The following is a 27,570-nucleotide window of genomic DNA, read 5'->3' as shown; positions in this document are numbered from 1 at the left end:
ACCCTCCCTCCACTGATAGCCCCTGTTCTACTCTGTTTCTGAGTCTATTTTAATTCTACATATACATAGGATCATGCAGTTATCTACCCTTCTGTGTCTGGCTTATTTCACCCAGCTTGTCCTCCAGGTTTATCATGTACTTGTAAAGGACACAATTTCCTCTTGGTTAAGGCTGAATAACATTCCATTGCATGTGTATTCACTACAATTTCTTTACCTACTCATCACCTACAGGCATTTAGGATGTTTCCATGAATCATCTATTGGAAATAATGCTACAGTGAACATAAGATTGCAGGTATCAAGATACTTATTTTATTTTCTTTGGATATATACCCAAAGGTGGGATTGATGAGTCATATGGTAATTTAATTTTTAGTTTTTTGTAAGGAAACTCCATAATGTTTTCCATAATAGCTCTACCAATGTGTATTTGTTTCATCAAGGTACTGGAGTTTCCTTGTCTCCATCCCCTTGCTGTCTTATCGTTTTACAATAGCCATCCTAACAGATGTGAGGTGATATCTCACTGTGGTTTGATTTTTCATTTCCTGATGATTAGTGATGTTGAGCACCCTTGCATATACCTGTTGGCCGGTTGTATCTTCCTTGGAAAAATGTCTATTCATGTGACTCTGATGTGATGCAATGGGAAGATGCAACATTTGCCAAAATCAATGGAATCATCTCCACAGAAGCAGAGAAAACATGTATAATATTAAGTATGATTTTATGTTTTTAGAAAATCCTTTAAGCTAACTTGGATGAGACTAAAATTTTCTTAACATACCTGCAAAACATGTACTTACTGATCAATGCTGAAAATTTAAACCCCAAGAAGGAAAATAAACTGAGGAAGGCTCTTATTACCATTTTCACTGAACATTATAGAGCACATTTTGCCAGTGCAATAAGTAAAAAGGTAAATAAAATGTACCAAAGTTGGGGAAGAAGCAATAGAGCTGTGATTCAAAAGTTTGATATACAAACTGTAGTCATTCTGCATAGTAAACACTGAAAATAATTAAAATAAAGGAGTTACAGCTACACTTACAAACATGAACAAATATCGCAAATATACTATACAGGAAAAGAAACTAGAAGTGAAGGATAGTATAAAGGAAGAGGAATTAGAATAGAAAAGATACATATTGAATGATTCTCTTCATGGAAAGTTCAAAAAATAACAGAGATAAACTTAGTGTTTGCAGATAACAAGAGGGATGTTTGGGGGATGTTAGCAATATCTTTTCCTTGACTTTAAAAGATTTTACAAAACTATGTGTTTTTTTAAGGAAAAAATAAAAGGTATTCTTAATCCCTAACGATTAAAATAACATCAATAGTAATAAAATTCACACACACACACACACACACACACATATAGTTTTTGAACCATTCATTACTTCAACACTTCAAAGCAAGATATATTACTGGAAAAGTAAATGTATACATAACCATTTAATTGTTTTTTCTTTCTTATTTTTCTTAGAGAAGAAACTTGCATACAGATTCTTTTGTAAACAGTTTTATCATTCTGATAAGTTCTGATGAAGCTGGTTTGTTTTCCACATAATGCCTTCCCTAATGTATATGGATCAAGGCTTGGTTATTCAAGGACAGCCTTATATAAAAAGTGAATATTTCTCTCATTTCCATAAAAATAGTTATTATGAAAAAGAGTAAAGATAATAAGTGCTGAAGAAGATGTGCAGAAAAGGTATTTATTACCATGATTTTTAAAAATTGGAATATTGTGGACCAACAATGCAAAATGTCATGTCCAATGAATAAAGAATGAATAAAGATCATGATTAAGTACTAGTAGGGACAGGGCTAGGATTCAGTTCTTTCAACTTCTGGTCTAGAATTTCTTCGAAGCAATAAAGTCATTTAATTTGGGGCAACTATTGCATACAGCTTTTAAAAAAGAGTTATTTTCTTGCACACTATTGGCAGATACATAAATTAGTAAAGCTATTGTGGAAAATAGTATGGAGGTTCTTAAAATATGAAAAACAGAACTGCCATACGATCTAGCAATCCCATTACTAGATATATATCCAAAAGAAATGACACCAGTATATCAAAGAATGTGCACTTCCATGTTGCTTGAGCATTGTTCACAATATCCAAGAAACAGAAATAACTGAAATGTCTATCAACTGATGGATCCGTAAAGAAAATGTGGAACTGGGGATGTACCTCAGTGGTAGAGCTCTTGCCTACCATGAAAGAGGGCTTGGGTTTAATCCCTAGTACCACAAAAATTATAATAAAAAAGAAAATATTGTAAGTATACACATTGTAATACAACCCAGCCATCAAAAAAAAATGAAGTCCTGTCATTTGTAACAACATAATCAAGCTAGAGATCATTAAAATACGTGAGTGTAGAAAGTCAAGTATTACATAGTCTTACTCAAGTGGAGCCTAAAAAAGTTGATCTCATAGACATTAAGAGTATAATGGTAGTTATCAGAGGCAGGAGAAAGAGATGGGAAAAAGTTAACCAAAGGGTAATAAGTTATAGTGAGATAGGACCAAGAAGTTTCCTTGAGCTATTGTACAGCAAAGTGACTATAATAATAATAATGTACAGTACATTTTAAACATAGGAATACATGTTTAAGCTGATTCAAACATTACACAATATATTCATGTATTTAAACCTCACATGGGCCCCCATTAATACATAAAAATTTATGTGTTTTTATGTGTAAGTTAAAAATAACTTTAATTTAAAAAATTATAAGAGGATCATATTATTTTACCACCCATCAATAGCAATACAACTTTTATATTATATTCTTATTAAAACAGAACGTATTATTGAAGTATACAGCAAATCAATTTCAAATGTGAGTATTCCATGGGACTTTTAATCTCATAAATTTTATATTTCTGAATTGTAAGAACTAAGATAAGTATTAAGCATATTTAGAAAAATGGACATTGGTTTTACCTTATATTAGCAATAGAATTTATTTATAGCATACTCTTTATTCATATTTTATTTCCATTATTTCATTTATTGTTTATAAAAATATCTTGAACTAGTACAAATTTCATTCTCACTTTACAAATGGGGTCAGAATTACAGAGTTCAAGTGAATTTTATGACTCTATACAATTAAAGAGTGAAAGAGATGGAATCGAGACAAGTATAAATGAAGCAAGAATATGATTTAATTACTAGGTGAAATTTTCTCTAAAATTTTATATTGTTTTTCTACTGTTTCTTTATACCCCTAGCCACTTTTGGATTAATCAAGTTTTTTTCATTTTCATTCTGTTTTAGTAAAAATTATTTTGTTATTAGTAAATGAATTGCCTTGGAGATTATAATATGCATTGTAACATATGCATATTCAAGTATAATATAAATTAATAAATTTACCATATATCAGACAACTGAAAGACATTAGAACATGCATGATTTTGTATATACCCCATATTTTATGGTATTTTGTTTTGTTTTTAATTCTGTATACATTCTCTACAATGTATATTATTATTATTATAAAGTCAGCATTCATTTGGATTTGGCTACCTATTTACTATTGCTTATTTTTCATCTTTATTCATTTCTTTTTTTTTAAATCTGGGATTGATTTACATGTACTTAAGCAGCTTCCTTATTTTTTTCAGGTAGATTTGATGTTGACAAATTCTCTCTGGGGTGTGTGTGTGTGTGTGTGTGTGTGAGAGAGAGAGAGAGAGAGAGTGTATGTGTGTGTGAGGGGGGTGATGAAAGGGAGAGAGAAATATCTGTTTCATCTTCATTTTTGAAGGATATCTTTGTTGTATATAGAATTCTAGTTTGACAGTTATTTTTCTTCTAATACTTTGAAGATGTCATTTTATTCTGGCAGTTCTGTTTATAACTCATCTATTGGTCTTATTATTGGCTTGAAAGGAATTGTCTTTTTAAAAACATTTTCTCTTCCTCCCTTAGCCTAAAATGTCTAGGTGTGCTTATCATTTTATTAATTCTGTTTTAGATACAGGAGTATATTTTCAATCTGTGACTTAATGTCTTTTGAGATTTCAGATATTGTCAACCATCATTTATTTAAATATTGTTTCTGGCCAATTATTTTTCTACCTTCCTTCAGGACTTCTAACATAAATGTCAGATCTTTCATAGTGTCTCAAATATCTCTTACATTTTTTTCTTCTTTCCACTCCTTTTACCAGTTTCAGACTTGATATTTTCTGCTGATTGACCTTCTACTTCATTAATAATTTCATCATCTGTGTCTAATGTCCTGTTAAACTCTTGCAACAATTTCTTAATTTTAGTAATTTTATTTCTTTTTGTTTATAGTGTCTCCCTTGTTACACCAACAAATGTGATAATTAATTTAGATAAGAATTACCAGTGGATGCTAAAACAAATGAAAGGTTAGAAAAAAGAATTCTCATGTGATCCTGAAGAGTAATGTCACAGATTAATTACTAATTACAGTAGTCAAAATGTAGCTGTACATGAAGAGATTTGGTGTCTCTTGGTTACCAAATGACCAACTTATCACCATCAATACTAGTACACCTGGAAATTTTATGTTTTCAGACATGACACAGTAAAAAAGTACACAATATGCTATGTGTAATATTCTTTTCAGAATATTTACTTAAATAAAAATGCAAGAACAATTAAGAAAATTGAGAATGTGGAACACACTACAAAACAAAAGTTCTGGCCTCTTTAAAACAATTTTGAGAAACAGAGGAAGAGTAAGATGTTCCATATGAAAAGATATATAAGAGATGAAAGAACACATGCAAATGTGTGAATATTGATTAGCTTCTGGACTGGAAAAAATAACAGTCCTAATAGATACATGTGGAAGATGTCAAAATTTATTTTGTATTTATATATTATTGAATTAGTATTTTTCTTAGATGTTATGGATATATACGAGAATATTTTCATTCTTAAGAAATATAGCTAGGCGCAGTAGCGCATGCCTATTATCCCAGCAGCTCAGGAGGCTGAGACAGGAGGACCACAAGTTTATAGCCAGCCTCAGCAAAAGAAAGGGACTAAGTAGCTCTCCTGTCTCTAAATAAAATACAAAATAGGGTTGAAGAGGATGTGGCTTAGTTGTTGAGTGCCTCTGAGTTCAATCCCCAGTACCCCCCCAAAATAGAAATATATAATGAAATAGAGATGAAATATCAAGCCATCTACACCTTATTTTCAATTGATTTGGTAGTATACATACAAATACCCATATGTAATTGTGTGTATTTACACATAACTTAAATGCATATTTAAATACATGTGCATATACAACAATTTATGGTCACCAATAATCAAATGAACACAACATAATAAAACAATAATATAGTATTTTTACTTATCTTAATAGAGAGGATAAAATTTGCTTCTTTCACACTTCTCACCCTAAGAATATGTGGAATACATTCTGGACAGCTTTTTAAAAAATATTCCAGTATAAGTTTTCATTTTTGTAAATAAAACAACTGTTTATAAATGTAAACATAAAGAACATTTCTTAGCTATCTAAATTAGAAATGAAATTCTGATTTTATTGCACTTTAACCTAGAATTGCTACTTTTTTTCCTGGAAGTGAAATATTCAACCCTGTGAACTCTGTTTTCTCTTTCAGGGAAGGGTAGCATAGGTATGGTGGACATGTTTTGGTTCCATTAAGCAAAGTATATGTCTTCTTGCCCTTTATGGCCAGAGGTCCTTCATTCAGTTTTCAATGGAAGTATTTCTGTTCCAATAAAATACTTTTATCTCCACAAGAAGAGACTGAAGACTTTTATTTCACTCACCTCAGAACAGGTCTTCTGGGTTCTCTTTCTTAATGGATTCTGCAAGTTACCTGCCTTTCCTGTGCTTTTTTAGTCCAGTAATGGCACAAAGATATTTCTGTATTGCTTTTTTCACTATGTAATAGATTCTAATATGATTCCCATGAGTTAGATTCTAAGGAAACATTTTCCTTACTAAGAAAAAATGCATGTGAAATTAACTTGCTTTTTCTAACTCTTAGTAGAAGTGATGAAACTTGATGTTTAATGATATTCCCTTGAGATCTGGAATGCACATTTCTAAGATTGGGACAAGACTACAGTTAAATTTCTAGTCTTCTTTATTGCCTAGAGGAAGAATTCATACAATATGACACAAGCTTTGCTTTCTAATAATTTCTTTAGCATCTGCTATGACTATGCAACACATTTCACTTCTTACAATCACTGCACACAGAATGTTCTTCCTAAATCTAATAGGAAACTCCTAAATTTGCCTTTTCATTTGGTATTCTGTTGTTCAGTGAAAAATAATGAGAATTGAGATATTTTAAAATAATAATATGCTGGAAATTTTCTCCATCCTCTGTGTGGTGTTCCTCATATATTTTTTCACCTTATAATGATACCTTATAGTCACTACACCTAGAGGTGATTGAGAAGAAAAAAAAATAGGCATTTGATTAGACTGTGTATAACTTTGCTTTTCAGAAGACCACAAAGTGACAAGAATGGAAATAATATGCTAGGGGGAAAAAACAGAGTTGTAAGTATTTATAGTTTCTTACCACCTGCAAAAGAGGGTTCTCTCTTTTTTTTTTTTTTTTTTTTTTTTTTTTGACTTCTCCACTGTGCACGCTCCATCTCAGTAAGAAAAGTGACATCCCTCCTGGATTCTGGTGACTGATGCAGAAGCTGGCTTTGTCAGGGCAGTCACTGCATGACATTAAGTCTGAGCAGACTTGAATGACATAAAGGGCAATCCAAGAAAAGATCCATGACACTTGCAATCCAGGCAGAGGAAACAGTAAAGAAAATGGTCTCAAGGCAGGCAGGAACTAGCTTAGAACATTAAGAAATAGAAATAAATTCACTGAAACGGGAGCTCAAGTTCAGATTTGTGACATTATAGGAATCCTTATAGTTTTAAACATGAACTATTGTATCTATTGTTTTTGAGGACCCATGTTTCCATATAAAGTGTCCAACTGACCTGGAGTGCCATACTGGAGATGTGATATGGAAACAACCCACCCATAGAAAGACCCTGAATGTACTTAGATGGCAGATTCTCAGCCAGCCCTAGCACAGCCATGTGAGTTAACCCATGTGAAGCTACAGATATCATGGAGCAATGATAAGCCACCTTTACCACCATCTACCTAAGTACCTGATACACAGAACTGTTGGAATAACAATATAGCTCTTGTTTTAAGACACAGAGCTTCTGGGTAATTTGCTACAATCAGAAAGGATTTGGATCTGGAAGTGCGATGCTACTGAAATAAAAACTGAAGGCATTTGCTATTGCCTTTGGAATCCAGTAGTTGTCCAAGCTGAGAGGATCTTCTGAAGACTGTTAGTAGAGGCTAGAAACCTGAGGAAACATCAAGAGCACTTGAGGACTTGAGGAAGTGAGAAAAATGCTACTGGAGACTGATAAAAAGGGGAGTCTTGTTCTGCAGTGGCAGAAAGTTTGACAACATTTCTGGCTACAATAATGTGGGAAATAAAAAAGGAAAACTAATAAACTCATGGATCTGGCAGGGGAGATTTTCAGGCTGAATGTAGAAAGTGACAACTGGCTTTTTTTGCTACTTGTGATAAAATATGAGATGAAAAGACACACCAAAGAAAAAACAGTTAAGTTTTTCACAGAATTTTGAGAAATTATATGAGCCAGAACTTGCTTAATTTGACAATACAACTGTTTCTTTTTTCAATCTCTCCCCAAAAATAGAATATCAAAGTAAGAAATCAAATCTGAATATGGCCATAAGGTCCTTCACTTAAATTTTTTAAAGAGACAGATGTTGGTATCTAACAGACACTTTTTTTTTTTTTAAGGCCTAGGCCTATACTCTGGGCTTTGTGCATGCTAGGCAAGAGTTCTATCACTGAGCTAAATCTCCAACCTCCCTGATAGACACTCTCATTAGAAAAAAAGCCATCTAAAGAACTTAAAGGCATGCCTGAGAGCCCTTCCCTGATAAAACAATAAGATTCCTAAGGCTATTAAGGATTTTGTAACACAGCAGCCTCACAAGGGTCCCAAGATTTAGATAGGCTTTTAGAAAAAGATTTATGAATATGTCTTTTGTTTGATAGAGTAGCTTATAATTTGATACACAAAAATTTTAAGGGAATTACATCAGCTTGGACTGGAAGGGACAGAGAAAGTACAAAGTAAAAAGAGATTTTTGGATTCCAACTTATTTCAGATAAAAAACAGGCCAAGATTTCTCATATGCAGGATGATGTTTTTCTCCTTAACATATATTGCTAATAGAACAGAGCATTAATTTTAAAAAATGTCAAATTAATTAAAAAATTAGGAGGATATTGATATGTAAATATATAAATATCCATTTAAATTTTTAAATTTTGTAAATTTACTGTACTTTTTTTAAAAAATGTTTTTTAGTTGTCAATGGATCTTTATTTTACTTATTTATATGTAGTGCTAAGAATTGAACTCAGTGCCTCACACATGCTAGCAAGCGCTCTACCACTCAGCCATAACCCCAGACCATCTGTATATTTTTGGATGTGTAATTATGCAAAGAAATATGCATTTAGAATTCTGAAGAAAATGAAGTAGAACTAAAATCAGAGGAGTTATATTGTGAATGAAAAAGATAGAAACATTAGAGATCCAATAAGATAAGAATCCAGTATGTTAAATTCTCAGTTATAGAGACTCAAACTCATAAAAACCAATTTCTTCCACATTGCCTGCAACATTTAATAAAATTCAACACTAATGTTATTGGAAAAAAGAACTTTTGCAGGCCAAACATCTGAATTAGATTCTTATTGCCTTCATTTACTAGGGGTTTGACTTAGGGCAAGTTAAGTAAACTTTTTGTACCTACACGTCCTCATTTATAAAATAGGAACAATCATATCCTATATCCCATTGCATTGTTTTGACAGTTAAATTAAAGAATATATGTAAAGCATTTAGCACAAAACCTGGAACATGATAGGTGCACAAAAATGATAATTGTTATCACTAATTGCAATATAAACACAACTGCAGTGATTTTATCACCACCATCATTATCTTCATTTTGATCCTGTCTGAATGTGTAAATCAGGCACTGAACAGGACATTGAATATAAGATTGTGGCCCAGATATCCTTAATTCCAGCACTTAACAATCTAGCATGGGACATGAGCAAGTGATTAATTGCATTTCCAACTCTCTTGATAGAGGAAATAAAAGGTGCTGTGTGTATATGAATAATGCTGAGTATGAAGAGAACAGTCTATTCTAGAGTCCAGAGGAAGCTGTGGAGCAGGTAACAATGTTTAAAAAGCTCAGATTTGAATGTTGAGTAGGAGCCAAACCCACTTCCTCAAAGTCTTTTATAAGAGCCTGCTCTACTTCATGAAGGTTCTACCCTCATCATGACTTAATCAAATCAACTCCTAAATGCCCCACCTCTTAAGATTATCATAATGGCAATTAAGTTTCAGACTGGGAATTTGGGGGACACATTCAGATTATAGAACCAATGAAAGATGCTCTTGTATCAATTTAATTGAACGTCCAAATTTCATTATGGCAATAAAACGGTTCAGGACACTCAGGGAATATTGGACTTTTTAAGGTTTTATGTATAAATAGGGCACAAAATTGATGTGTCTTTTTTTTTTTCCTGGTAGAAATTTGAAAAGTGTTGTATATCTTTTGGAAACACTTCCTGTTTATGTCTCTGTTTGGCTTAAAGCTTTTTTTTTTTTTTTTTCTTTTGGAAGGTTGTTTTCGTTGTGCTAATGCATATTGCAGTTTTATGTTATTTTTCATTTCTGTTTCCCAAATCAATGCTATTTCACAGTCCAATTAAAAATAATTAAAAAATAAAATCAAAAGACAAATTTCCATGGTCTGGTTAAAGGAGCAGAATTTCCAATAACATTTGCCTCAGTGTGGTTTCTCTTTAGAGATGCTTACTTGCCTTAATGTTATTTTTACTTCCCTCAATTCCATTTGAAAGCTGCATAGAGTAACTTTTCAGAAGCCTGCTCTTCTACCTGTCTAGATGTCTTTCTAAATATTGAAACTAAACCCGTGTTCTTAGACATACTTTAGTCTTCTTGTAGGCTCTTCCAGCCTCCTCATTCCTTAAGCTCTTCCACTTATTTCCTAAGGAAACCAACCTGATTATTTCCAACCTTTCTAAGAACAATATTTGTGACTCATAGTTTCTATTCTTCTCCTCTTGTACTAAATGAATTCAGAGTTTTTTTTTAATTGCTTTACTTGCCTATTTTGATTGCTATTGTTTATTAGAGGGAGGAGATGGAATTCTGAGTTATTGTGACAATGGGTTTTTTTTAATTCACTAAACAATTGTGATACATCAAGTTGGTTATTTACTTTTTGTTATATCTATTGTCTTCTAATTCCTATTCAAATTATGTTCTACATATTCAAATCATGGTTTTACTATTTATTCTCTGACCAGGACACAGACATCGGAATAAACACCTGTGGGCTTGAATGGTACCAGCTGTCTTTTATTAATTATGCCAACTTGGGGAAGTTATTTTAAAATTTCAATCTCAGTATCCCCATAAATAAAGTGTTGGTAAAAATTTTAGGTTGAGGATTAAGTGATTTAAAACCAAAATTTTTACCTTTTAATTTGCACTTCATCACTTGGGTAAGTTTTGACAGCTGCAATTACTAATACTTTTCCCTTCAACCATTTACCAAATAGGAAAAAAATGGCTATTTTAATACTTCCTTGGTGGACTTATTTTAACAAGTAATAAAACCATATATGCCTTTATATACATTTATCTATACATACATACAGATAAATAGATTAAAAGATAGATAGTAATTGGCATAATAGTTTGTCCTTAATAGAAGTTAGTTCTCTTCCTGGCCCACTCCACCCTAATATATTCTGCAGATGGAATAGTCAGCTCATGTCTTGCCATATTTTCATAAACATTTGCTTCAATTCAACTTCCTATAGATAATGTTTCATGAAATGCAGGATGCTTTTTGAAAACACCGATTTACAACCTTTTGCACAAAATGAACTGAATCAGAATCACATTGTAGATACTTTAGCAGTTTAAAAAAACTTCTCAGGGGAGTCTGCTGGCCTTTAAAGCACAGAACTATGGATGGGAGGTCATAAAGAAAAAGTGAAGAGAGAGGAACTGTAAGACTGTATGATGTAGTAGAGTAAGTCATAAACATATGAATTAATTAAGAGTGGAAACCAGGAAAGTACTAAAAGGGTGGATCATCAAATTTTTGTCAGGTGTTTTCTGTAGAATCCATGACCTATTCAGGAACAAGGACAATAAGAAATTAGAGTTCACTTCATTGATAATCTGCCAATAATTTAACCTTAGTGGTAGGGCTACCACTCTAGGAAAAATTACTGATGATTTCCCTCTTTGTAAGTCATAGTGACTTTAAAATACTGTGTTGTTAATAATGGGTTGCCCTACTTACTCAAGTTTATCTATTACCTTTTATCTGCCTGTCATCTGTTTAAATGAATGGCTGGTACAGAAGAATATGATCTAAAATTTTTCATCAAGAGAAGGTTATTTTCAGCTCCCATTTTTAAATACTTATCAGTTAGCATCACCCTATATACATTGAGGCTTTTTTTTCTTCCTTCAACCTAAAATGCCTTTTCTCAGTACACATGAACACTCATTTTCCAAGTATACAGTAAACTCAAATTGGCTAACTATGTACATTATGTTACATCCTTATTCAGAGCCTCTAGTTCTTGACAACCAATGCAACATGTACTTCTTACAAATCAATTGCCAAGCTGTAGAATTTGTAGGGTATGAATTCATCATATGTGAGTCTATTTTATCATAATCATCACAAGTAATTAGTTTGGGTAAGAAAAAAGTGTACTGCATAAATGCTATGGTTTGAACGTGTCATCCTAAATTAATGTGTTGAATTTTCTTTCCCCAGTGTGGTTGCCTTGGGAGGTGAGGCCTTTTGGGAGGTGTTCAGATTGTGAGGATATGATATTAAGGATTTAAGGGAGTAGATTCTTTCTCTTCTGCTCTCCTGCTATGTGAAGATGCAGTAAGTGGGCCCATCTCATATGTTGGCACCTTCATTTTGAAATTCCCCATCCAGAACTGTGAGCGAATAAATTTCTGTATTTCATAAATTACTCAGTCTCAGACATTCTTTTAAATTAGCTTAAAACAGACAAAAATAACAAACTAGGTCACTGAAACATGGTTAAGCCATGTTTATAAGTGAAAATTTCTTGAGAAGAATGCAGATTTATTGCAAGGATTCTTAAGTTTCAGTTAAGATTCACTTCCATGGAATAGGTCCTAATTGATCTAGTTTTGTATCTAAAGGATAGGAAATTATGATCATTTTTAACATAGTGAGGAGGAATTTTGCTTATGAGTATATCGATTTATAAGGGTAAAATATTTTAGAATTCTTACACTTTTATGAGGCTAGCGTTCAGAATCACAGTACAGCTTCAGGAAATCAGACCTTGCTTCTGATGATGATGCAGTGTTCCTTTTCTATAATCTTCTGTGATGCCGACTCTGGAAATGAGGAAAACTACATTCTACTTCTTCTCTGCAAGGGGTAGTGTCCATACAGTCTTTTGAATCTTGGCTCCATGCAATCCACAAAGGAGCCACAACTATTTTTTTCTCCTCAGTTTTTCAACACCATCTTTCAAAGCTTTGTATTCTTTTCATTTTATCTAAATTTTGCAGCAGTTGACTAGAGGGGGTTTTTATTCTCTCCTGTATTATATAATGAAACCTGGATATTTTTCTTAGGATCTTCTTGTATTGACCAGAAAAAAATAAAATAGAAGAGACAGTATTTCATTCATTGCTTTGTGTATCAATTCTGCCTTGACATGTACATCTCCTCCTTTTATCTTCCCACATTCTTATTTTCAAACTTAGCTATCATGTTCTCTAATTTCACATCTGATCCATTATGAATCACAAGAAAAGTCTGAGTTTTTCTGAAAGATGATCCTGCCATCAATGTGATCATTTCTAGATAACTTAAATACTCTTAGACCCAAATGGATTCATTAGGTTTTTATTTCTCCCCTCATGAGCTCTTGACATCAGTTTCTCCGTTCCTTTTGATTCTCCATATATCCCTTATAATGCAACTTAATATTATAAAACTATAGGCTTTCTTTAGTGTTTTCTGTAACCCATATGAGTTATCTTTCTATAGTCTTGAAATTTAATGTGAAAACTTTCCCCATTTAAATTAAAAGGATAATTTATGTAAAAGTATTTTACATATAATATATCAGTAAATATATAATTATTATAAATACTGTATTGCTACTTTACTATTGTTAATTTATATCTTTGTTGTTGTTGTTGTTACTAGGGATTAAATCCCAGGGCACTTTACCGTTGATGTACATCCCCAGATGTTTTTAATTTTTTTTACAAAATTTTGAGCCAGGGGCTTGATAAATTTCCAAGGCTGGACTCAAATTTTCCATCCTCCTGCCTCAGTCTCTGGATCACTGGGATTACATACAGATTTGCACTACATTTATTTTTAAAGCAAACTACTTGCCCCCCTTTTCTACCAAATTTATAACATTAAGAAATATATGAATATATATATCTAGAGAATAGGAGAATGCATGTTAGAATTTGGAAATAATTCTTTTTTTGTAATTCTGCTAGCAATTGAAAATTAATATCACTGGTATTTTTAGAAATTCCTCAGTGATTGATAACTTTGCAAATTAAAGTCATTCCATCAGTATTCCAGTTTATGTTTTTGTATATGTATTAATAATTGAAATTCTGAGTTCTTATTTACATTCATATTGTTATTTACATTATTATGAATTTATTGTCATATTGCCAATGATTTTCTTATAACTGAGTACGTATCATATTTTCTCATATTTCTTTCCTAAGTATCAATGACCTTCCAATGATGCCTTAGTTCTTTGATTTGTTTAATCATGTAACATGTCATAACAAATAGGTGTTTTATTCAGTGAATTGCTGATATTTCACACCTACCTCATAGTCTTTTATAGTTCTAAAACTTTCTTAATAACTGATAACTCTTGCTCTTCCCAAACAATGGTATCAATATTAATACTTGTTTTTCAAAAAGATCATTTTCCATTTACTTCCTGGTGATTTTTCTACTTGATAGACATAATCCTAACATACTATGGCTGTGAAATTGTAAAATAGGGCTCTCTCTCTATTACTTCTTTCTAAATAGACACACAATATGCATATGCTCTGTATTTAGAGGTGAGGCCTATTATAGGTTGAATTATGTTCCCTCAACCTTGAAGAAGAGATATGTTGGAGTTCTAACCTACAGTATTCAGAAAGTGACCTTATTTGCAAAGAGAGTCTTTATAATGGTGACCAAGTTAAGGTGAGGTCACTAGTGTGGACCTAAGTCTATTATGAGTGCTGTCCTTATAAAAATGGAAAATTTGGACACAGAAAACATTCACAGAGAAGATGGCCATCTATAAGCCAATGAAAGAGTCTTAGAACAGATTTTTTCTTACAGTGTTCATTAGGAACTGACCCTGACAATACCTTAATTTTGGACCTCCAGCCTCCATAACTAATAGATAATAAATTCCTTCTGTATATGCCACCAGTTTATGTGCTTATTTATGACAGTATTAGCAAACTAAAACAAGGCACATTAGAAAGTTAGAAAGGGAGAAATTGGGTTGTTAGAGAATTACTCTGGTATTTGGGTATGTACAGCTCAGGTCTTTAGCTCATGACAAAGAAACCTAAAGTTGCACTCTAGAGCATCGCATTCCTAGAATAAACTTTTACAACTTGTTTTGCTTTATATAACCATGAAGTGGTCGCTGAAGACCTTCCTTACATTTGACTGAAAAAAGCAAGCCAAAGCCGGGTACAAGGCATAAGAAACAAGAATCACTGTCACCTATAAGTAGACTTCTCTCTCCAATTAGTTGTCATTAAGAAGAAAATGCAATGGGTTTTAAATTCTCTCACTTGTTGGGAGGGGTGGGGCACTGGGGAGATAAAGGGTGTGGACAGTGGTGTGTAAATAAAGCAGTCAGAAGCCCCAGAGAGGGCGAGGACAGAGCTTCTCGGAAGAAAAACATATGAACCTGGTTGGTACAACAGAGCTTCCCCAGACCCACCCACCCACCCTTTCAGGATCCGTGTGGGTAGAGTGGCGGCTGGAGGCTGACGGCGCGTGGTGCTGAAGGGACAGCTCCAGCAGCTGCTGCTTTGGGGGAGAAACAAAAACCTGCACATCAAAATCCAAGCTGGGCGCCTTCACCTTCGCGTGGGTGAGCTCTCCTGACCTCCGGCCAATCTTCACTCCTGTCGCCACCAGCCGATCTGTCCGTTCCCGGCGGGATCGGGCAGCGCCCGCTGGACCCGCCCCGAGCTCATGGTTTGCCCAGCCCTGCGCTATGGTGACTCTGGGCGCGGAGGTTGGCGATGGGCGAACCCACAGATCACAGAATGAAGGCGGGGAGCGCGGCCGGCGGCCGGCTGGGGCTGTCTCCCCGACCTCAGCGCCCAGAGAAGCGGCCCTACCACCTGAACCCAGAAAACGCCAACAAGTAGTTTCTCCTCGGAGAAGGGAGGCTCAGCTGGCCACCAAGACTGGGTCCAGCTGCCCGGAGAACCTCGTCCCTTCTGAAACCAAAGCAGAACCACTTTCCTCTCGGTTTTGTTAAGGTATCTGTGGATGAGGAGGGGATAATGGGGTGATTTCCTGGGAAGGGCATGTTGACCCCGCAGGCGGGCATCCCTACCCCCCAGGTCTTTAGGCAATGAGAATGTTGAGAGATGAAGCGCTGGGGAGAGAGAGGTAGCTGAAAGGCTGGAAACCGGGGCACTGTCAGCCAGACTTCCAGCTCGCGGATCCAGGGGGTGTGCCTCCGGGGGCTTTTCCCTGGGCCTTGCCCCTCCTAGAACGCTAATCCCCTACTCTCCACCCCCAAGCATTTGTTTTTCTTGAGAGGGGGGATGGGTGGGAGGCATTGCTCACTTGTATTCTCAAAGATGGATCCTAGTTAGTCGTTTCCTTTCCCAAGTAATAATAACATTAACAACAATAACAACAACAATAATGTGAAAAGGAAATTGGATAAGGAAATTAGTCAGAGGTCTCCTCGGCAAAAGACAACAGCAGGGAATATTTTTCTGCTCTGACTTCTGCGTTCAGTCTTTTTGCCTGGTCTGTGAGGGAGAGCAGGAGTGAACCAAGAACAGGTCGCTCAAAGGGCACTCCTTGAGTGCTAGCTAGGGAGCAGCGGTGCAGGGTTGACCAAGGGTACGCAGGAAGTAGGGACTCTCCGCAGGGTCCCGGGGGCCCTCACCCCACACTGTCAAGTAGCCTTAGGGGAGAGAACTCCCTGCCTAAAGGAATTACATCCAGGCTAGTGGAGGAGGAGAGAGGGGATCTAGGAGAGGGGAAGGGAGGGACCATCCAGGGGAGGGGGAAATAATGGGGGTATCCACGGGAGAGAAAGAGGATTTAGGAAAGTGTGTGTGAGTGCGTGGGGGGTCTGGAGAGGGAGGAGGGGTTTAAGGACTCAGGATAGGTTAAAATTGACAGGGGATGAAGGGGTGGGAGAGTGGAGGATGAAAAGCTGAAGGAGAGATTAGAGCCCAGGGAATAAGGTGTGAGGCAGGGAGAAAGGTTTCATGGAAGGTCAAGAAACACTTTTACTGCTATCTTCCTTCTCTGGAAATCTGGGAAAGGTGTGATGCAAGAGGCGGGGACAGGGCTGGACGCTTCTCTCTTGGGAAGGTCCTTTGCCCCTGGCCTGTTTGCTAACTCTGCATCTTGGGACTCTTGGGTTGGTGTGGGGGTGGGGGTCATGGTGTGTCTCTGACAGCGAGATCTTTAACTTGGCGCTGTGTTCGCCTCCCCCAGTCATGTCTGAGCCACAGAGATGGGCAAGATCGAGAACAACGAGAGGGTGATCCTCAATGTCGGGGGCACCCGGCACGAAACCTACCGCAGCACCCTCAAGACCCTGCCAGGAACGCGCCTGGCTCTTCTCGCCGCCTCGGAGCCCCAGGGCGACTGCCTGACCGCGGCTGGAGACAAGCTGCAGCCCTTGCCCCCTCCGCTCTCGCCGCCGCCGCGACCGCCTCCGTTGTCCCCGGGACCCGGTGGCTGCTTCGAGGGCGGCGCGGGCAACTGCAGTTCCCACGGCGGCAGCGGCGGCGGCAGCGACCACCCTGCAGGCGGCCGCGAGTTCTTCTTTGACCGGCATCCAGGAGTCTTTGCCTATGTGCTCAATTACTACCGCACAGGCAAGCTTCACTGCCCCGCCGACGTGTGCGGGCCACTCTTCGAGGAGGAGCTGGCCTTCTGGGGCATCGACGAGACCGACGTGGAGCCTTGCTGCTGGATGACCTACCGGCAGCACCGCGACGCAGAAGAGGCGCTGGACATCTTTGAGACTCCTGACCTCATCGGTGGCGACCCTGGCGACGACGAGGACCTGGCGGCCAAGAGGCTAGGAATCGAGGACGCGGCAGGGCTTGGGGGACCTGACGGCAAATCTGGCCGCTGGAGGAGGCTGCAGCCCCGCATGTGGGCCCTCTTTGAGGACCCCTACTCATCCAGAGCTGCCAGGGTAAGGCCAGAATTGACCCTTCCCAGCTGCTTCAAATTCCCCCAATTCCCTTTCCAACTTCTGTTCTTTTTCACCAAAGGCCTCTGGGATGAGGGGTAGAGAGAAGAGGGGCTCCCTAAAGATGAGTTTTTAAGTTCATCTGGGGTAGGGTAAGCCCAGGGACCCTGGGCCCTATCTTCCCACCTTCCCCACCATTCCACTCCTCTTCGCCTAACCCACACTGAGATTCACTTTAGTAGATGGGACCTAAAGGGCACATGCAGACTTCTTTGTACAATTCTGAAACTTTGTCCTCCAACTAGTATCACCTTCACCTTGAGTGTTTTTCCTTATTCTTTTGTTCCAACTTTTCTCTTTAGCTTGGATGTCTCTAATTTCCTGGTCATCCTGATGTAACATTTTTCAGTGACCCTGACCCTTTCATATCTGACTCACCCAGGGCAGTGGCTCTAATTAGAGATCTAATCTGAGGACAGAGGAAGGGGAAATGGAATATATGTATGTGACTGGGGTGGAAGGAGGGAATACTAGAGATTCATCTTGTGAAGACAATACCGTCTAACCTGTCTCTTCAAAAGGGGAGGAATTTGGTATTGGGATTACTTACCTCAGTGAGTTGACCTCTGAGAAAGCCCACCTGCTCACTGAAGCTTTAAGCCTTGTGCCTTTCCTCCTGGGTGATATCTAAGTTCCTTATAGGTTGAACCAAAATACTCACTTTGATGATCCTATTCTCTAGGTCTGAGTGATTTAGATTGTAGGAAACTTTACTTTTTGTATTGTGATCCTAGCCTCAAGTCTTCTTCTCCTCCTCCTCCTCCTCTTCCTCCTCCTCCTCCTCCTCCTCCTTCTCCTTCTTCTTCTTCTTCTTCTTTTTTTTTTTTTTTGTTTCTAGGTTACGTGACAGCTTATATTTAGTCCTTGACACTCCCAATTAATTCTTCAAAATCCCATGAAGGGACTATAAAAGTAACCAATAATGATTTCTGCAGTTTAAAGGAAATAAAAGAAATATAAATAACCAAAAATTATACAGTATGTAATGGTTTTTAATTATATATGAGAACAGAGTACTGTACTTAGTTAAATCTTTACAATTGCTTGTGTCTGGTTTGCTTATACCACCCAGAAAAGACACCCCCTTGGGCAGAATGGGAATTTTCTCAGCTTTACTTTGGCTCTCTCCTAATTATTGTCTTTCCCTACATGTCAGAAATTCCTGCATCTTAAATATTATGAAGCTGTCTATCCACTAACATGTCAGAAAATGTACTTTTGATACCACTTTGGAAGTCTTCAGATGTGTTTTGTTTTTAGTGAAAAGTAGAATATAAAAGAGACAATTTAAAACATTGTTACTTTCTTGGATCTGGTAATTGAATGCATACACAAATTCTAGCATGTCTACATTCTCAAATTTGAATTTAGGATTAATACAATTTTGAAATCTTTCTTTTAAGACCATCCTATAAACCCAACAACAACAGTTTGCATTCAGAAAAATGTATATATTTATTTAAATTAAATCACAGGCTTATGACCCTTTTATCAGTGTTGTTTGGTTTCCAGATGAGTATTACGGTGTTCTTTCCACTTGGTTGTTAAAAAGATAATCTGAATTTGTTTTCAGGCTCATCATGTGGTTTTTTTCCTTCTTCTCCAGATTGTGTGCTATAAAAAAGATGGAATGTTTTATTATCTTTCCTTATAAAATAACATGATATTCTCAAGTTTTATGTTATATTTTGTTGTCATCAAGTTACATAGGTGTTCAGCTTTATCATTGCTGTGGAGTTTAACTCTATTGATTATTGATCAACAGTGTGAAAATAATTTGTTTTTAAAAAAATCTTACTTAGATTTTAATATAATTATATTGAGGATTTGGCCTGCATCTATTTTAGATGAGGAAAGGACATAGATTTTAGAGATTAACACAGATTACAGATCAAGTGGAAGCAAAATCAGCTAAAAATCACTAATCTGAAAAATGTTTTCAAAGCCACCTCATCACCTTTAAATAAGTTAATTTTATTTTGTAGATGAGGTAAATGAAGGCTCAGATGCTAAGTGAGGGACAACATCAGAGATCAAATTAATAGCAGAATCAAATTTATTCAAGAGGTCTCATGATGCCCTTTCCAGGCTCTTTCTACCAAAACCATTGATTATAACTGACTGAATTGTGAAATCTCTGCAGACGGTATTGCTGTTTTGATTGGCACATAACATATTCACTAGAGTTCAAACTTTGGAAAACTATAATTTTTAAAAATAGTATTCTAGGAGTTTGGTGAAATTTTTACTTGTGCTACCCAACAATAGAATCAATATATGGGATTTGATTAAACTTCTTAAAATGAACCCTCTTTGAAATTTCCATTTTTATTGACTAGTCTGTTTAATGTTTTGCTTTCTTTTGTGGGTTTTGTCTTCAGGATATCCTTTTTCAAATAACCAGAGAGTTGTCTAAATTATAAGACATCATTCTATTTAAGAGTGAATTAATATATTTCATATCTTCGCTTGCAGTTCAGATGATCTGGCTTAATGTTATCTGACTACTTTGATAAATAGAATTACATTGGGAGGTCATGGGATGAAATTATATTTTTCATGAACATGATTCTAGGAAACATAAATCAATTTTCAAGTGGTTTGCTTCAACTACGGGCTTACTGTCACCAGTTTCATCCTTTTATTTTTTTCTTCACTAGACACTGAGCCATATCCTCAGCCCTATTTTGTATTTTATTTAGAGACAGGGTCTCACTGAGTTACTTAGTGCCTGCCATTGCTGAGGCTGGCTTTGAACTCCTGATCATCCTGCCTCAGCCTCCAGAGCCATTGGGATTACAGGCGTGCATCACTGTGCCTGGCTATAAGTTTCATTCTCAATAAAAGTCATGTATTTACACTTTTATAAACTTTTAAAAACTTTTCTTTACATTAGCTTATCTTTTATTGAAACACTTGAATGAACAATATTAACAGTCTGAATTACTTTTTTAATTGTTGTATGTTTCTTTATTTTCTTTATCTTTTCCCAATATTGAGAAGAAGATTCATTTAGTTATAAAATAGGTGTATTTTATTTCTAAATTTCATGACTTAAACTGCCAAAACACTAGTGATAGGAACTGGATATTTACTTCAGCTTTACAAAACTGAATTTTTGCCTTTTGGTAGTTGGCATATCTCCTTCTATGGCTTTTAACTTATGGTGTAAATACATATTTGAGAGGTGTAAATTGTTCTAGTTAATTTGGTAAAAAAAGTTTATATTTTATACTTATGATTCTTATACTTAAGAATAGTATTCAAAAATAGAATTTTCAAAAATATTCAAATATAAGTTGTCATGGAAACCTGTTGTGGAGAAAATGAGATCAGGAAAGAAAGGAGAGATTATTCTGTTGATCCCAGTGATGATTTTTTACAAGTAGTAAAAAGCAGGGATGCATAGATGAATCTGTAAAGATGTATGTATGCACTATATGTTTCCAATTTAATATATAAGTTTTAGAGAAGGCGGAGTTTCTGTGTACTTTTCTCTGAAGACCCACTGTCTTAAGTAAGACTGCAGATTTGGCAGACATTTCTTAATAGAACTTCCTGATGTTTTAGAAGTTAAAAAAATAGTATGATTATGAAACACTGTAACCAAAGATTTTGTTCCTTTTGTTAAAAAACTGAGAACAGGTATGAGTTTCTCTTTTCATTTATTTTCTGTAAGAGAAGGAGTTGGCAGAGTTCTGTTCTAGTTTAAAGTGTGACTCTTTTTTTTTTTTTTTTGGTGATTTAGGCATATCATTGACTACCAGATAGAGCTTTCAATTTCTACTTTCAAAGAGCATTTTAAAATAGGTAAAACAAAAGTAAACTTTCATGGATTTGAAAACATTTAAGATCTGGCTTGTGCATGGGTCTAATTTATTTCACATATGTTCCCCTGACCTTTATCCAATGTACATTACTGCACACTGTACAGTCATCCTTAACCATATGTGGATTGCAATGATAAATCCATCATTTTTAAAAATCTTGAAATATTCATTTTTTTATCATTTTAGATTGCTTCAACTTCACTGTTTTACTAAAATATATTCCCTAAAAGCCCTTAAAATTTAAATTCAATATCTGGAATTGGATTCCACATTTCAAATATTAAATTTACTTTTACGGATCATATTTACCTCTTCCCCAAACCACAAACAAAGCAGAGAAGAAATTATCTAAGTAACTGATAAGTAGCATTAAATGTAATGTTTCATTTTGAAAAATTATAATAAGGTATGGGTAATTTGCATCATATATTAAAATTAAAGAAATAAAACATTACTTTTTATTTTATAAATATTGCTCCAAATAAAGGAATTAATTGAAAAATATAAGTAGTCATAATAATTTTTTGTCAATTATAAAAATTTTAGAATGGCTTTTTATTCAACAAATATTGGTTTGCAGTCACTTTAGACTAGAAATTGTGTATATTAGCAGGAATGCATGTAGAAGATATAGGTGCTCTCAGTAAGTGCACTATTTTATTTATAATAAAACATTTCCTAAATGCAATATTGACTGAATTAAAAAAAGAAAACAAAATAACTGCAAACAAAATTCCAGATATATTAAAGATAAGTTTAGCTCAAAAAAATCTTACACAGGAATATTGTCTGACAAATACAATCAAACATTCATATTAGAAACAATGGTGTGAAAGTACTACTGGTCTCTATTATAAAGGGTTAAAGCTCTTTTCATTTTTTGTTTTTCTTCTTCTTCTTAGTTGATTTGTGATCTCTGACACAACTTACCATCTGAGATTCATTTCTTCTTTGGGTTCCTACTCACTTCACTTTTCTCCTAAGAGAAAAATGGTCTTTCCTTTTCATCATGGTTCAATTCCTTTTCTTCCATCAACCTCTTACACATTGATATTTTCCTGGGTTTAACCTGTGATTCCTTTGTTTTGCATTCTAATGTATAACTCTTCTGGTCAAGTTCATGTACTATGGTTTTCAGTGCCAACTGTATTTTAATTACTCCTAGTCCTACTCTTCCAGCTCCCATTTCTCTTTAGATCTGTTTGAGCAATGTTGTGTATATAGGGTCAGATTTGTTCACCCTTATGTTGCATGTCTTGGTGCATTGTAGCATTATTTATTCCTGTAACAAAGGTAGAAACCTGGGCATTAACCTACCTTTCTTTTCACTCATCTTCCCCAATTTTTTTGATTGAAAAACCCATGCCTATCTATTCCTGTTATATTAATATTGCCACATATTCTTTACTCCAGTGTTTCTGCTTGAGTAAGAGTTCATTTACATACCATTCAAATTCTTGTTAACAGCCCATATCTCTAGGCATCAGTCTATTCAGCTGTTTTCAAACTCCTAAATTAATCTTCCTGACATTGTTTCTAGAATAGTTTTCCTTAGTTAATATCTTTAATTGGTGTCATAAATTTGAGAATAAAATTCAAACTCTTTAATATGGTAAATAAGACCTTTGCTACTTGTCTTGTCTTCTTCTCAAACTTCAATGTCTCATTACTTCTTTTAAAAAAATAATTAGCTGATATTAAATTGACAAATAATGGGAAATCTGGATAGATCAGTCAGTAGAGCCTAAGACTTTTAATCTGAGGGCTCTTTGAATCTTTGAAAAGTAATTTGTAAGCTCTCCCTTTCCAATATGATGAAGACTATACTTACAGCAAACAATTAAACAATTCGGGGTATGACTAAGTTTTTAAAATTCCTTTGATATTAATTGCAAACCATGGCCAACCACATGACAATTCAAATGCAAGATTAATATGCTTGGAAAGAGTCTCCTGTAATAGTCTGGTGTATTTTTATTTGCCCAAGAAGTATCTAAGTGTCTTTTGACCTTTTCCAGGCCACTAACGGTAGAGTTTATAAATAAATTTAATTCTAATTAAGTTAATATATCCTGAGCACTGAGTAGAATCAGAGAACACCTTATTCTCAGTCAAAGACCCAAGTAATTTCAATTGTCAATTGTATTTTTAGTAATATATTTGATCACACGGTAGGTGATCTGATCTGTTTATTTCTGGGCATTAGGCATGCCAAAGGTGAATGCAACTGGGCAGATTAAGTCTGACTTCTTTTCTAATATTTTGCTAAGAATATATTGATAGTCTTGAGTTGACTAAATTAAATGCATGACAAGGAAATTTTTCTTCCTTGTCAGAAAGCTCATTTCCAAAGCAAAGGAAAATAGGGAAATGTATAATTTTATATAAAGATGCAGACCAACATTTCCCATTTGAAAATGTATATCACTATCATTTATTTTTACTACTACAAATAAAGTAAATGTGATTTTCAAGTCTTATATTTTTAAAATTTCTGAGTCATATACTTTATTTTTTTATTATGGCAACCTTTAAAAATATGTCTAAATGAAATAGGAAACAGCACTAAAGATAAACACTAGTCTCCAGAAGGAAATATGTAGTGGCAAAATAGTCTAAACAATAGTCATCAATATATTACATAAACTTAATTTTGTTTGAATCATGAAAGGATTTTTTTTCCAGAAAAGCAGTCAATGGATTCTTTTATGACAGAATAGCACTGCTTTATACTTTCCTTACAGGTTAAAAAGATGGTAATTAATATTAATTCTTTAGGTAGTCAATATTCTCACAGATGATGAACAAAATGTAGGTATTGGGAGGAGGAAAAAGCAAAAGTAGAGAATATATAAAAACAGAACTGGGAAAAAACCCACCTGAATTGGGACCCTTGAAACCTGTGCACCAACCCTGATGTCAACACTCCTGAATGACCTTGGAGAATTTATTTCATTTTTCCCAAGTCTTGATTTCCTTTGTCTTGAAAACATTTTTTTTTTAAAATAGAGATGACACTAGTCTCCAGAAGGAAATATGTTGGACCAGATAGTATCCAAACTTCTTTTTAGCTCTTGAATGTGAGATAATTATTGCTAAAGATTCTAGGTGGTGCTAGGGAAGGAACAACATGTCCATACCCATCTTGATTGCACTCTGAGGACCATCACACTAATAATGTAAACCAGAATTGATTTTTTTTTTCATTTGTAACTTTCTGCCCTTTTCTTCCCTACAGCTGTTGGGTAACTGCTGTTCTGGTTACCATAGAAACAGGTTAGCTCCTAGCTTCCTGTTTCCATTGAAAACAGCTCTCTCTTAACCACATATTGATCTCAGGAAATCATTTTGCTGTGGCTATGTTATGAAACCCATAAAGATGATCAGCTCTGTCATTTCCTAGGTCTAAGATTCAGTGCAGGTGTACATCCATCCACCCACAAGGGTAACTGATTAGATAATCTCAGTTTTATTTCCATTTGAAAAGTGCCTTGTCAAAGACACCATCCTTTTCCCCTTCCCATATTTTATACAGAAGGGAAAGTCTTATTCACTTGAGGATTTACAGATATGCCTAACACATTTAAATGTTTACAAAATAGTGTCAAATTATTCAGCTCTAATCTCATAACCCAGTCTCATCAGAATAAGCCTGGAGAATAGTATACTGTCTAGCATGCTTCATAAATTTTAAGTTTTAATGTGCTCATTAATGACTATTTCAAAATGAATATGTATGTGTATTGTATAGTGCTCTATATTTCTCTTCTGAGAAAATAGTTTTTCTATATCAGGGTATATGTATCCATATAAAAAGATATATTCACTATTCATAACATAGATACATACTAGAGGAATAAGTTTATAAAATTTGTATATGAATAAGAGATGGAAGAGACTTGTGAGAATATGGATTAACATTTTGATTAAGAACATTAGTATGTATATGTGCTTGTATTACATATATCCAAAATATAAACTGTGTTAATGAGATTGGTGACAGGGATATATGATAGGGTTTTAGTGTTCATGAGGATAAGCATCAGAAGGAAACTGGCAATCTTCTGGCATAATTGTCTCAATTCAAAGAGAATTGAGGCTCAGCTAGTTAGTGACAAGGCAGTGCTAGAATTTAGATCTTCTGACTTTGGGCTCAGTGTTTTCCCATCCAATCTTGATTACTCAGTCTAGACTGTGTTTAACATTAAGCACATACATTGGAGCAGTTGGGAGGCAGCAAGCATGTTAGGAAGAGTTAGGGTAGGCTCCGCTCTCTTCCATGTTTTATTGTTCAACAATGTCAGGAAACTGTTATTATTTTAGGTGTGTTCTTTATTTCCATATTCACCTCCTGATGCAGTCTTCCAGAGCTGCCTTCTCCCCAGATCTATATCTCATTATCTCATAACCTTTAAAGTCTCAAAGCCAACCTGCCTAAGCACTTCCCCCCACCCTTTTTTTCCCCTTAGACTGCTAATCCTTCTGAAAGAATCTACAGAGACCTCTTAGTTTCCAAGCTAAGCCATGTACAATAAGTTCCAGGAGATATTTAAATAATTAAGAAATTATACCTATCTTATCCTTCATGTCTTTGCATTTATGTCTTTTACAATATGTTTTTCTACCTTTATTTTGTTTGTTTTTATTATTATTATTATTATTATTATTATTATTATTATTATTAATTTTGGTACAGGGGATTGAACCTAGTGTGCTCAACTGCTAAGTCACATCACCAGCCCTTTTTAAAACATATTTTATTTAGAGACAAGATCCCACTAAGTTTCTCAGGGCCTTGCTAAGTTGCCAAGTCTGGCTTTGACTCGTGATCCTTCTATGTCAAATTCCTAAGCCACTAGGATTACAGGTGTGGGCCACCGTGTTCAGTTTTTAGTTGATGTTTTTTGTTTCCAAGCTATTTTTTTAAAATTAATGTAATCTGAGTTCAACTTATTAGTGATAATGAGTTTTAGAGAGCATTGTCTTTTCAGGTATAATTAACCAAGTCATGGTGGGATTACATGGGGACAACTGGTGAATTAGAGAAATATGTTTGGAGCTATAGGATATCTGTAAATGAAGTTGGATGTGTTGTGAGATCAGTGTATACAATGCCGTCAAACTTCTCCCTGAACTTTTCTTTAACAGTTAGTAGAAGCCAGTATAATGAGAAGGTAAAGCAGTGGTGTAATTTTGGGACTCTCAGTGTGCATTTTACAGGAATCAAAACAGAATTCAGGGCAAAATGTTATTGGCAATATTTTTTAAAAAAAATTACTCCATGATTGTTGCAGTCACAAGTCTTTCTTTTCTCTTGAATCTGATATTTCTTTAGTTCTTTGTGTGTCCAAAAAATAACTTAAGATAACTTAATAGCATGTTCCTCATTCTTCTTGTGAAGACCCCAGTTGGTGTGCTATTAGATCTTGGAACTTTGCCATTCTTCACGAATCTGAATGTATTATTGATATGATTAAAGACTGGAACAAAAGCCAAGATTGTCTGTTTTGAAAGATTTTTCTATGATTTGGTTTCAGCAATAGAAGGACGATTTTTTGTTTTATCTATGGAAAGAGACCTAGAGACAATCAACTACCAACTTTCAATCACAGACATTCTTTTATTTTATACCAATATTTTGTCCATGTTTCAACAATATATCTTTTTATAAAAATTTTTAAAATAAAATTATCAACACATTAAAATAATATTAGTTCCCATTTAAAGGTACTTTTTTTAAAAATAAATTATGCTTAAGTGAAATGACTTGGACCAATACAAACTTATTTTTTGAGTGCTTTGTCCAAAGAAAAAGTCAGATCTTATTCAGATTTCATGTAATATTTATGCCTCCATTTGCACATTATATAGCACATTCAAATACAGATTGTTTATTTTGGTACTTTTAAGTTTACTGATTTAGGATAAAATATTATTTGCTAAAAGTGAACATTATGTAGTTATTAGAAATGGCCTAGTTATCATAGCAGGAATACGCTTTTTATTAATGTTGCTATA

The 27,570-nt window shown here is 35.1% G+C and overlaps 1 protein-coding gene across 11 annotated transcripts in view; it reads left to right on the top strand.

The window, feature by feature from the left end:
* Positions 1 to 16,972: 16,972 nt before the first annotated feature.
* The window catches only part of KCNC2 (potassium voltage-gated channel subfamily C member 2), a gene marked incomplete at both ends in the record, with an annotated part of 194,272 nt that continues 183,674 nt past the window's right edge, over positions 16,973 to 27,570 (top strand). For all 11 annotated transcript variants that reach the window (XM_081310923.1, XM_081310922.1, XM_081310926.1 and 8 more), the window contains one exon: positions 16,973 to 17,665. In XM_081310923.1, coding sequence (XP_081167049.1) covers positions 16,973 to 17,665 — 693 coding nt within the window. The remainder of the gene's footprint in view (positions 17,666 to 27,570) is intronic.

The sequence above is a fragment of the Spermophilus citellus genome, assembly GCF_964194105.1.
Source record: "Spermophilus citellus genome assembly, chromosome: 10".
Taxonomy (NCBI): Eukaryota; Metazoa; Chordata; class Mammalia; order Rodentia; family Sciuridae; genus Spermophilus; species Spermophilus citellus.
The sequence above is the reverse complement of the archived record's forward strand: the minus strand, read 5'-3'. Positions and strand labels throughout refer to the sequence as shown.